The sequence below is a fragment of the Erythrolamprus reginae genome, chromosome 12, assembly GCF_031021105.1.
Source record: "Erythrolamprus reginae isolate rEryReg1 chromosome 12, rEryReg1.hap1, whole genome shotgun sequence".
NCBI classification, from domain to species: Eukaryota; Metazoa; Chordata; class Lepidosauria; order Squamata; family Dipsadidae; genus Erythrolamprus; species Erythrolamprus reginae.
Genome location: NC_091961.1, coordinates 30,328,315 through 30,341,617, shown reverse-complemented (window position 1 = coordinate 30,341,617; position 13,303 = coordinate 30,328,315). Strand labels below are relative to the sequence as shown.

Below are 13,303 nucleotides of genomic sequence, written 5' to 3'. Positions count from 1 at the left end.
GCCAACTTTATTCTTTAGTTAGAAGACCTCCGCAATCGATCTCTGTAGGAACGGATTAGATTCCTTGTTGATTACAAGGTTGGTTATGTTTCTAGTGTTTTGTCCTTAGCAACTCCTTTGAACTCCTAACAGTCATACAGAGTTATAAAAACATAAGGAGAGAGAACTTTTCACATATGAATTAGGAGTGTGATCTGGCTACCAAAAAAAGGCAGGATGGAGAGAAATTTAATTTTGAAATCATGGGATATAATGATTCAAGATATTAATAAAATTGAACGGGTCCAAAGACGGGCTACAAAAATGTTGGAAGATCTTAAGCATAAAACGTATCAGGAAAGACTTCATGAACTCCATCTGTATAGTCTGGAGGACAGATCGGAAAGGGGGGACAGGATCGAAACATTTAAATAGGTTAAAGGGTTAAATAAAGTTCAGGAGAGAAGTGTTTTTAATAGGAAAGTGAACACAAGAATAAGGGGGCACAATCTGAGGTTAGCTGGGGGAAAGATCAGAAGCAACATGAGAAAATATTATTTGACTGAAAGAGTAGTAGATGCTTGGAACAAACTTCCAGCAGACGTGGTTGGTAAATCCACAGTCACTGAATGTAAACATGCTTGGGATAAACATAGATCCATCCCAAGATAAAATACATGAAATAGTATAAAGGCAGACTGGATGGACCATGAGCTCTTTTTCTGCTGTCAATCTTCTATGTTTCTATGATACCACTTTATGATACATGGATCGGACACCTTCTGGAGTTCTAGGTCAAATTCAGGGCCCGTCACGTGAAGAAGAATTTAGACAAATTTGTTAGACAGCCAACTTCTTTGCCCCTCTGAATTTTATTTTTTGCTTGAATTGATCAGAGTTGGAGAAACCCAAAATGAAAACGAATGGCATTGAAACAATATGTGCTAATGAGCAAATGAAGAGATATTTGTAGATTAGTTGCAGGTGTCAGTAGAGAAGGCATGATAACTTTGAAAGGGTGACGACTGAATCTAAGGTTGAGTGGTGGGGGGAAGTAAGGGAAGACATATTTCACACCCGTTGGATGGCTGGGAGAGCCTGGGGGATCTACACAATAGCCTCCTTATGGAGAAATACAGCTTAACTGGCTGCCATCCTCACTGAATCCCAAATTGCTTTATTGCTTTAAATAAGAGTAAGAGATAAATAGTGGCAAAGGGAGCTGGCAATTAAATGATCCAGGCACAGGAGGAAATGCAGTTCTCAGGCAAGATTTAGATGAAAAGCTAACAAGGCAGAAAGAAGTCAAGGAGGGTCTTTCAATAGAATGGGACAACTCACCAAGGCCAACTGGCCATGGCTAACTTCAGCTTAAATTGGATTATTAGTGTGTTGAAATGGACCTTAATAATAATAATAACAAAGGGATCTTGGAGGTCTTCTAGTCCAACCCCCTGCTTAGACAGGACACCCTTCACTACTTCAGACAAATGGTTATCCAACATCTTCTTTAAAACTTCCAGTGTTGGAGCATTCACAACTTCTGGAGGCAAGCTGTTCCACTGGTTAATTGTTCTAACTGTCAGGAAATTTCTCCTTAGTTCTAAGTTGCTTCTCTCCTTGTTTAGTTTCCACCCATTTGCTTCTTGTTCTGCCCTCAAGTGCTTTGGAGAATAGGTTGACTCCTTCTTTGTGGCAACCCCTGAAATATTGGAACACTACTATCGTGTCTCCCCTGGTCTTTCTATTCCTTAAACCAGCCATGCCCAGTTCCTGCAACTGTTCTTCATATGTTTTAACCTCCAGTCCCCGAATCATCTTTGCTGCTCTTCTCTGCACTTTTTCTAGAGTCTCAACATCCTTTTTGCATCGTGGCGACCAAAACTGAATGTCGTATTCCACGTGTGGCCTTTCCAAGGCCTTATAACTCTTCATGTGGTCTTGATTCGCTCCTTCTGTCAATGCAGCCAAAAACTGTGTTGGCTTTTTTGGCAGCTGCTGCACACGGCTGGCTCATATTTAAATGGTTGTCCACTAGGACTCCAAGATCCCTCTCACAGTTACTACTGTTGAGCATGGTACCTCAAAATACTGTGCCTTTGCATTTTGTTTTTCTTGCCTAAATGTAGAATGTTACTCTTTTTCCACCATTGAATTTCATTTTGTTGGCTAGCCCCCGATGTTCACTTTCGATAGTGGGGTGACTGTTTCATGCACTGAAAACCTGCTCCCCACCCATCCCTAAATTTGATGCGCCTGGGAGGAGGTGATGGATAGAAAATTGTTTGGATTTAATTGGATCTCCATTGCCTTGAGCAACTCTGCAGCTGAACATTTTCTCTAAATCCAAAGGCCCTATAATTCCTCTTCTCCAGAAACTGCCCTTGATCATTTTGTCTAATAAAAATTTAAAAAATACACACAAGACAGTGGACACGAGATTTTTTTTTCAAAAATCTAAGAACGGAAGCAAATGTTTGTAAGCTGCCAAGTCGAAAATCCCAATCAATGTTGTCATATACTTCATTAAGATTTACAAGCACCATTTGTGGTCACTAATAAGAGATCGTTAACGGCACAGAAAATAGAAGATGTGAAAACATCGGCTAAAAGAACTTTGAAGATCATAAGTCAGGCAATGGACATGATGACCGAAAACGGAGGCCCACCAAGATAAATTTTGTTTTAACTTGCTGTGGGTTGTTTTGATCTCGGATTCTTTCCACGTTGTATTCAGAACTATCTCTAGAAACCTTTTCAGCCTGGAAATAAGGCTAAAGAATTTGTGCAAAGTGTATTTTTTACTCCCAAAGATGCTTTTCTGAAAAGCACCGAAATCTCACTTGCGCCAGAGTCTTCACACGAGATTTCACTAGCTGCGCACCGGTCCGCATAACTAGCAGCCCATTATTGATTACATTCATACCCTTAATTTTGTTTTCAGGAGATTGTGTGTCCTGAAACAATCAGTAGATATTCTCAAGAGGGTTATAGTGTTTACGTGCTGGGAGTGAGATAATGTCTCAAAATGGGTGAGCAGTGTGGTCGGGCAGTAGGAAAAGCAAGTAGGATGCTTGGCTGCATAGCTAGAGGTATAACAAGCAGGAAGAGGGAGATTATGATCCCGCTATTTAGAATGCTGGTGAGACCACATTTAGAATACTGTGTTCAGTTCTGGAGACCTCACCTACAAAAAGATATTGACAAAATTGAACGGGTCCAAAGACGGGCTACAAGAATGTTGGAAGGTCTTAAGCATAAAACGTATCAGGAAAGACTTAATGAACTCAATCTGTATAGTCTGGAGGACAGAAGGAAAAGGGGGGGACATGATCGAAACATTTAAATATGTTAAAGGGTTAAATAAAGTTCAGGAGGGAAGTGTTTTTAATAGGAAAGTAAACACAAGAACAAGGGGGCACAATTTGAAGTTAGTTGGGGGAAAGATCAAAAGCAACGGGAGAAAATATTATTTCACTGAAAGAGTAGTAGATCCTTGGAACAAACTTCCACCAGACATGGTTGGTAAATCCACAGTAACTGAATTTAAACATGCCTGGGATAAACATATATCCATTGTAAGATAAAATACAGCAAATAGTATAAGGGCAGACTGGATGGACCATGAGGTCTTTTTCTGCCGTCAGTCTTCTATGTTTCTATGTGAGGGATTCTGAAAAGGAGACAGACCTCGTAACCCCAGGGAGAATTGTTGGAGAAAGATATGGGATGGCGAGTGGTTCAATTATATATATATATTTTTTAAAAATGAACTTTAATCATGATAAGAGAGTGACAACAACGCCCGCCGAGCAGGAAGTGGCATTAATTAACGGTGAACTCTTACTCATAGCATAGGGAGGAGAGGATAATCTTCATGATAATGATAATAATAATTAATTTTAAAAATGCTGAAGGTGTTGAAGCTGTTGGCATTAAAGTCATAGTATATGAGAAAGGAAGAAGAAATAGAATTAATTAGGGGCCACTGAATCTAAGTTGAGTTGTCAGCATGGAAATTGTAAACTCCTACAGAAATAATCCTGCTGGTAGAGGCTTTCCTTGCAGGAAGGTCCTGGAGGGTTTAATGCAACGATTCTCAAACTTGGAAACTGTAAGGTGAGTGGACTCAATTTCCAGAATTTCCCCTTTTATGATCGAGAAAAATATGCCCTTGTGCCCTAGTCATTAGGAGCTCCGGTGGTGCAAAGGTTAGAATGCAGTGTTGCAGGTAAATTCCATCCTGAGTGGCTCAAGGTTGACTCAGCCTCCCATCTTTCCAAAGTTGGTAAAAGGATCCAGATTGTTGGGGGCAAAAGGCTGACTCTATAAACCATTTAGAGAGGGCCGTAAAGCACTGTAAAGCAATATATAAGTCTAAGGGCTATTGCTACCTTCCTTCCTTCCTTCTTCCTTCCTTCCTCACTCTTCCTCTTCTCCCTTCCTTCCTTTCTTCTCTTCCTCCTCCTTCCTCCTCCTCATCTTCCTTCCTTCCATCCTACCTTCCTTCCCTCCCTCCCTCCCTCCTTCCTTCCCAGTGATTAGAAGGCAGTATTGCAGGCTAGCTCTGCCTATAGACTGGAGTTCGACCCTGACTGGCTCAAGGTTGACTCCGCCTTCCATCCTTCCAAGGTGGGTAAAATGAGGATTGAGATTGTTGGGGGCAAGAGGCTGTAAACTACTTAGAGATGGCTATTTAGCACTGTAAAATGGTTTATAAGTCTAAGGCCTAGTGTTAAGAGGGAAGAGAGAGAGGGAGAGAGGGAGGGTCGTGGTAGTGCAGTAGTTAGAGTGCAGTTTGGCGCAGTTCAAGTGTCACCAGGCTCAAGGTTGACTCAGACTTCCATCCTTCCAAGGTCAATTAAATGAGGATCCAGATTGTTGGGGGCAACATGCTGACAGTAAACTACTCAGATAGATAGATAGATAGATAGATAGATAGATAGATAGATAGATAGATAGATAGATAGATAGATAGATAGATAGATAGATAGATAGATAGATAGATAGATAGAAGAAGATTGATGGCAGAAAAAGACCTCATGGTCCATCTAGCCTGCCCTTATACTATTTCCTGAATTTTATCTTAGGATGGATAGATGTTTATCCCAGGCATGTTTCAATTCAGTGACTGTGGATTTACCAACCACGTCTGCTGGAAGTTTGTTCCAAGCATCTACTACCCTTTCAGTAAAATATTTTCTCATGTTGCTTCTGATCTTTTCCCCAACTAACCTCAGATTGTGCCCCCTTGTTCTTGTGTTCGCTTTCCTATTAAAAACACTTTCCCCCTGAACCTTATATATAAAAGGTTACCCTTGCAGAACATCTGGAAGCTTCAATTGGGCTATATATAAAAGGACTAAAAGACTAAAAAGAAGAGTAGGGAGAAGAATCAAACATAGCATTTATTGATAGAATTTGTCCAGATTTCTCCAGATAAATTTAATGCAGCTTTATCCAAATAAACATGTTTATCTGGGTAAAGCTGGCGTTATCGAAAGCAGAAACCAGCCGCACAATGCCAAGAGGACAACTGATTTCCAGTTAAGATGGCAATTAATCCCACTTATATTTTCTTGCAAAGCTTTGCTTTAGCTCGGCTCATTCCGATGTCTTTATTTCTTTTGTTATCGGGGGAAAGCTTTAGCAGGGAGGGTATTTTTAGCACCTGGGATAGATTAAATATTCCACTTTGTCAATAGGCAGCCTTTGCATGGATGCTCAGGTAGTTTAACTGTTTACCCAGAATGTAGGAAATAGCCTTGAAACTCTGAATTCCCAATGACTGTGGAGAAAAAAAAGCGTGGAAAGTTCTGGGTCTGCATGTAAAGTCAGAAATGGAGAAAAACCAATGGGTTGAAAAATAAAAGGAATAATGTTTGAAACCTAATGTTTTGCAATAAACCTTGATTTTGTTTGGTCGTCTGCAGGAAGGAGGGTTAAGACTGTGATGTAGAATAGAGCATTTTGGGATGTTCACTCAGGCTATGAAAGTAGCAAGGAATACTTTAGATTGTTGCCTTTGAGTAAGTGATTATTTTGTGAATGGCCATTTTAATCACAAAGGCATCTTTATGACAATGCTCAAAATGTGCTTCCAAAATTCTAAGCAAGATGTTTCTGTCCTTTCACTCTTCTATAGATGCTCACTTCTAGGATAGGGGTGAATTCAATGACCTGCTTGTTTTGAGTCCGTTGATATGGGGATTGTTTTGAGGGTCTTAGAAAATCCTTGGTCACATCACATGATTGTCAAGCCACTCCCACCTGGTCACATGGCCGGCAAGCCACACCTGCAAAATAAGCCACACCCACAGTGTGGTAGTAAAAATTTTGGTAGCCCTTCACTGGTTGCAAGTATTTACTTCTTCTTTTTTTTAATAAACTTTATTGATTTTCTTAAAATTGACAAACATACAAACACAGACTTAACATAAAATTGGGGTTGCAAATACCCCTCTTATTCTAGAAGTCAAATTGCAATACAGTAGTCCCTCGCTATACCGCGCTTCACCTACGCTTCACTTCATCGCGGGTTTTCAAGAAATATTAATGAGAAAAATCATTCGCAGATCTTCGCTGGTTCGCGGGTTTCTGAGGAAGTCGATCGGCAGATTTAAACAGCCCGCCGAACTTGATCGGCAGGTTTTTCAAAAAAAATATATCTAAAATTGTAAATACTGTATTTAAATACTGTATCTAAAATAAATACTGTGTGGGAAGGGTTTATAAACACTTAAAACAATGAAAACTTACCAAACAATTACAATATAAATACTTAAATAAGTACTATCAGTCGATAAATTCCACATCGCGGATTTCACCTATCGCGGCCGGGTCTGGAACGTAACACCAGCGATAGGTGAGGGACTACTGTACAGAAAAAGAATACATTATTAATATCGTAAGTCAACCTATTACTTTAAATGAAAAGAAGAAATTTTGTGTAACCTTATTATAAAAGAAAAATAAACTTCGTATATAAGCAAAGTACAAACGCAAAGATTAAATCCTAACCATACTACTATTGTGCACACCTAGTATTCATTTTTACTTCTTCTTTTTCTCTATCCATATATACACTTTATTCCAAATCACATAAAATTCAGATTCTTCTTGGTTATTTAACCGTCTTGTCATCATATCCATTTCAGCGCAGTCTAATATTTTCATAATAACCTCTTCCTCTTTGGGAATATTTTTCCCCTTCCAATTTTGCGCATATACTATCCTGGCCGCTGTCGTTATGTGAATGACTAGATGTAAAATATCTTTCTTATATTTCTGTTTAACTATACCTAATAAGTAAAATTCCGGAGTTTTTCCTATCTCTTGCATAACTATTTCTTTTATTATTCTTTCTATCATTTTCCAACATATCTTAGTTTTGCTACAGCTCCACCATTGATGATAATATGAACCTATTTCTTTTTTACACTTCCAACACTTATTGCAATAAGAATTATGGGTGCAGAAAATGGGCTTGGCCGAAACTAGAACATCCATCTCTGTAGATTTGCAAGGCAAACTGGCATTTGCAGCCATGTTTTATGTCGGATCAATACATATAAGTGTTAAAGATTATTTGGACAGAAGTTAATGCCATTTCAGCGATTGGAATCCTGAGATAAAGACAGAATTAAATGAATCTTTGGAGGAAATTGAAATTTAGGAGGCATTGGAGGGAGCTCTCCTTTCTCAGTGGTCCGTAATGTTGTTACGCTGAAGGAATTAGTAACTGAGACACATAGATGATATTGATTTGTTCATCCGCATCCCAGAATAGATATGTTCTTCCTACCAAAACTCTTTAAGTCCCATATTTAGAGTAAATATTTGTGGTTAGCTGGGAAAGGTATGACAGGATGAACAAAAATATTGATTCAAAGGGACAGATGAATAGTCCCTCTTGCAAGTGTATCAAAATAATCCCGGGATTTGAGGTTAAAGTAGTTTTATTGGGAAATAGCAGAATCTATCATTAATTAAGCCCCATTCTCTGTAAGTGTGGCTCAGAGCAAATTAATGCGCTGATGGAATATAACTGTACAAGGTTAAATAATATCTTTAGAACAGTTTTGATCTAGGACATTTCATCAGGATTGATTTATCGTGTAGGCTGCCGTTGTTCTCGTGTTCCGCTTGCTTGAATAACATCGGGGAGCATGTTTCCCTAATAAAATCTGATGCATCAAGATCACTTGCAAGATACTCTCAAATAGGGTTGCAAAAATATTTTAATTGTTTCTGGATAAACACGATCGTTATTGTTCCTTATCAACCTTCTCTTCTGCCTCCACTTCTTCAGATACAAAGCAAAGCAGCTTGCAGCGTAGATTAAAATCAATTAAGAACAATATCATCAAATTACAGATAATAGAAACAGGAGAACTGCATTTGACAGCCCTCTAATAAAAACAACTCTGTAACAAATCATAGTAGGAGGGCGGGGGGGGGGGGGAATATCTCAAACAAAACCAGACTGGGAAAAATAACAAACAGGATTCATTCCATGCCAAGTCTTCCTTAAAAGGTTCATTCTTGAATTGACTTTGATATGTAAATCACAGGTGGGGGTTCCCACGGAGGTTTCACAATGATGGTGCCATAACTAAAAAGACCCTGCATTTTTTTAAAAACAAATAAAAGATCCATAGAGTGTTGCATAGTATCTAGATTATATCTCTGGTATTTCCTTGTGTTCCAAAAGCCAATAGGGTTCTAAGCTGCATTAACAAAGGGATCTAATCAAGATCATGTGAAGTGTTAATACCACTTTATATAATGCTTTGGTAAGGCCACACTTAGAATCCTGCATCCAATTTTGGTTGCCACGATGCAAAAAGGATGTTGAGACTCTAGAAAGAATGCAAAGAAGAGCAACAAAGGTGATTAGGGAACTGGAGGCTAAAACATATAAAGAACAGTTGCAGGAACTGGGCATGGCTAGTTTAATGAAAAGAAGGACCAGGGGAGACATGATAGCAGTGTTCCAATGTCTCAGGGGATGCCACAAAGAAGAAGGAGTCAACCTATTCTCCAAAGCACCTGAGCGTAGAACCAGAAGCAATGGGTGGAAACTAAAAAAAGGAGAGAAGCAACTGAGAACTAAGGAGAAATTTCCTGACAGTTAGTACAATTAATCAGTGGAGAAATTTGTCTCCAGAAGTTGTAAATGCTCCAATACTGGAAGTTTTAAAGAAAATATTAGATAGCCATTTGTCTGAAGTGGTCTAGGATTTCCTGCCTAAGCAAGGGGTTGGGTTAGAAGACCTCTAAGATCCCTTCCAATGCTTGTCTTCTCTCCTCTCCTCTCCTCTTCTCCTCTTCTCTCTTCTCTTTATTTTTCATTTCAATATCTCTCCTCTCTCCTTCCCTCCCCTCCCCTCCCCTTCCTCTTATTCTATTCTATTCTATCCTATCCTATCCTATTCTTCCAACCAAGCACCAAACTGGTTTAATTCTGATTAGCATCTTATACATTAGCTGTGTTTATTGAGATAGTACCACCTGCCACAATTCATTCAGGTTGTTCTCCATCAAATGCATATACTTTATTCCCCATTAACTGGAACCAAGAATTTACTTATTTAATTGCCCTTTATTCCATGCCCGGTTATTGTTTTGGAATTGGACGGGGCTTTGGGTCCCGATAACATTTCTTCTCCGGGTCCCTTGTCTCCCCTTTTCTTCAGCTGTCTTCTGCCTTATTGTTCGATGCGGTCTATGCTGTGGTCAGCGCAGTGCAAGAGCTGAACCGGAGCCAGGAAATCGGCGTGAAACCCTTGTCTTGCGGATCGGCCCAAATCTGGCAACACGGAACCAGCTTGATGAACTACCTCAGAATGGTGAGAATGGATTGAGCGCAGAGGGGGTTTGTGAACCTGGGTTCATCCCTGTTGTCAGCATGAGATAGACAGAATTCCTGCTTGGAGGTTTACCATAAAGTGAGGTTGTAGGAGTAGATCATAGGAAGCATCGGAAGGGATTCTAAGAATTTGCATAAATATCTCCATTAGGCAAAGACTTTATTTTTATTTTTTTATTTTAACATATTTTTAAAAATATGTTAAAGGGTTAAATAAGGTCCAGGAGGGAAGTGTTTTAATAGGAAAGTGAACACAAGAACAAGGGGACACAATCTGAGGTTATTTGGGGGAAAGATCAAAAGCAATATGAGAAAATATTATTTTACTGAAAGAGTAGTAGATCCTTGGAACAAACTTCCAGCAGACGTGGTAGATAAATCCACAGTAACTGAATTTAAACATGCCTGGGATAAACATATATCCATCCTAAGATAAAATACAGGAAATAGTATAAGGGCAGACTAGATGGACCATGAGGTCTTTTTCTGCTGTCAGACTTCTATGTTTCTATGTTTTTCTCTCCAATCACAGTAGAATAAAAATTATAACAACAGCATCGAATTGTTTTACAATAAATCAATTTCAGGAAGTTATAGAATACAATGCTACCACCTTCACTTTTGACATCTGAATAAAAATAGCTGCCCAATTTTTTAATGCTATAGCAGTATACTGTTAACTAAGACCCCATTTAAGTTGTTTCGAATTCTAGTATCTCACATTGAATAGGCTGAAATGTTTCAAACCTCTCCTAATCGCCTCCATATCAATTTTCATATATAATCAATACCTTTTACAAATAGTTAACACCTAAAATACCCTTAAAAAACATTTGAAAAATTCTTACAGCAGTGTAGTCAAAGGGGAAAAAATAAACCCAATAATATCACCAAATATTGCCTAATTAATCCAATTACCGCCATAAATATCCCCATTGAAGGTTACCATATCATCCCATGACAATCCAAAGAGTAAGACCTTCAAAAGAATGCACAGCAAATTTTCATTTTTTTAAATGATAGTCATTTGTCCATCATCTATTTGGCAGACCTCCAAATTTCACAGAGGCAACAACCTAAGATGTTTTCAAGTCCTTAGTTGACCTGAATTTATGGTTGTTCAACTGTGGGACAATATCCTTTTATTAAGTACATACAGTGGTACCTCTACCTACAAACCATTTTCCACTTACAAACCCGAGCCTCTGAAACTGTAACCGGAAAAGGCAGGGAGAAGCCTCTGTGGGGTCCCTCTAGGAATCTCCTGGGAGGAAACAGGGCCGGAAAAGGTGGGGAGAAGCCTCCATGGGACCTCTCTAGGAATCTGCTGGGAGGAAACAGGGCCAGAAAAGGAATCTCCCGGGAGGAAACAGGGCCTCCACTTTTCCTGTGTATTCCCCAATTGCACACATTATTTACTTTTACATTGATTCCTATGGGGAAAATTGCTTCTTCTTACAAACTTTTCTACTGGTTACAGAACGAATTAAGTCCGTAAGTAGAGGTACCACTGTATTTATTCTATACTGGCTTTGTTGGATCCTGCTTAATATGGCACAGGATAGGACTCGTTATCCCTCTGCACAAAGGAGACCTTTTGTTATTTCAACTCTTGTTGACGGACAAGTCACTTGGCATGCATTTTGCTGAAAATAAAAAGGCTCTCTAACAGAAATTGCTACGGTTTTATTTTCTCCTATGTGAGACCTGTATTGCTGGAAAAATCAATAATCTAATGCTTTCTCAACAATTAGCAGAGTGTGGCTATCTGTATTTACCAGACCTTCGCACCCTCATGCTTCATGTTCACATAAACCCAGGGTGACGCATGGTGCTACCCAGCCATGTAATGGCTTCCCCTCAAGTCTCAGACAATGCATTTGAATTAAGCACTCACTTTTGAGTGCTTAATTCACAGGGTTTGGGAAGGAAGATCTCTGGAGAGGGTAGAGAAAGGGGCAGGTGAGCTGGTGAGGTGGTAAGCAAGGTGGCTTTATCACCATTTTTTGACAACGCAGGGGGCCTGGACTTCCTCCCCTCTCACCTAATCAACATTGGTACCCTGTCCAAAAACTTCCCATCTTCCTTCCTGACCTAAAACTGATGAGCAACAGACTTTTCCAGTACCTTTCATAGAATCATAGAATTGTAGAAGTGTAGAATCGTAGAATCGCAGAATCGTAGAACTGCAGAATCGCAGAATCGTAGAATGGTAGAATCATGGAATCGTAGAATTGCAGAATCATAGAATCGTAGAATTGCAGGATCGTAGAATCCTAGAATCCTAGAATCCTAAAATCGTAGAATCGTAGAATTGCTAAATCATAGAATCATAGAATCGCAGATTTGCAGAATTGCAGAATCATAGAATCATAGAATTGCAGAATCCTAGAATCGTAGAATTGTAGAATCATAGAATCCTAGAATCCTAAAATCGTACAATCGTAGAATTGCTAAATCGTAGAATCATAGAATCATAGAATCATAGAGTCACATAATTGCAGAATCATAGAATTGCAGAATCATAGAATCAAAGAATTGCAGAATCGTAGACTCATAGAATTGTAGAATTGTAGAATCGTAGAATCACAGAATCATAGAATTTTAGGGCTGGAAGGGACCTTAAACCAAAGTTCTAGATGTTTCATGCCAGATTATGTTTTCCCTTCTGCCTTGGCATGAGAAGCGTAGCGCTGCATCCTTCAGACTTAGAGTTTCTATCTGTTGCTGCAATTCACCCTCTCTTGGACAGGTAGAATTGGAAGGTCTCACTGGCCACATAGAGTTCAACAGCAAAGGTCAACGATCAAATTATGCTCTGAAGATCCTGCAGTACACCAGGAATGGCTTCAGACAGGTAAATAAAGACCTGCCCTTTATTCTCCGTTTTCTTTTATGTTGTGTCTTTCGTTCTTATTTATTTTTATTTTTTATTTATTCATTTGCCCAATACACAAATATATAGGAAGAAAGATAGACATGTGATAATATAAAAGAGGGTGAAAGTGAACTTAGAGGAGAGGATATATGAAAGGAAGACAATATATAGGATAGTTGTCATGGTTCCTTTAAAAATGTCCTTTGTCTCGTTGGCTGTCAGTTTATGTGATTATAACTTTGGAACCTCCTTTCTACGTGTAATTTATTGTGTGTGTTGGGAGGGGGGATCTCATTTGGTTCTTTTGCTTCAAAAACTTTCTTGGGGTGAATTTTATCCTGGTGGGAAGAGTGCCAGAAAGAGATCATTGTCCTTGCAAAGAATGCACAAGCACACCTTTGCTATAGGAGATGTGAGACGCAAAAGGTGAAGAATAAGAGCCAGCTTTAGCCTGGCATCTTTCAGGACAGCTTCAAATCTGACAAATGGGAGAAGAAGCGGGAATCAGGCGTCCTCTGTCTAGGCAGCTTTAGAGCAATTTCCGTTTGAAGTGATTGTGGCATCTTTGCAGCCTT

The 13,303-nt window shown here is 39.2% G+C and overlaps 1 protein-coding gene across 1 annotated transcript in view; it reads left to right on the top strand.

The window, feature by feature from the left end:
- GRIK4 (glutamate ionotropic receptor kainate type subunit 4) overlaps positions 1-13,303 on the top strand; it is a 313,397-nt gene that overhangs the window by 238,657 nt on the left and 61,437 nt on the right. Inside the window, exons 9-10 of the mRNA XM_070765309.1 lie at positions 9,678-9,830; positions 12,603-12,707. Coding sequence (XP_070621410.1) covers positions 9,678-9,830; positions 12,603-12,707 — 258 coding nt within the window. The remainder of the gene's footprint in view (positions 1-9,677; positions 9,831-12,602; positions 12,708-13,303) is intronic.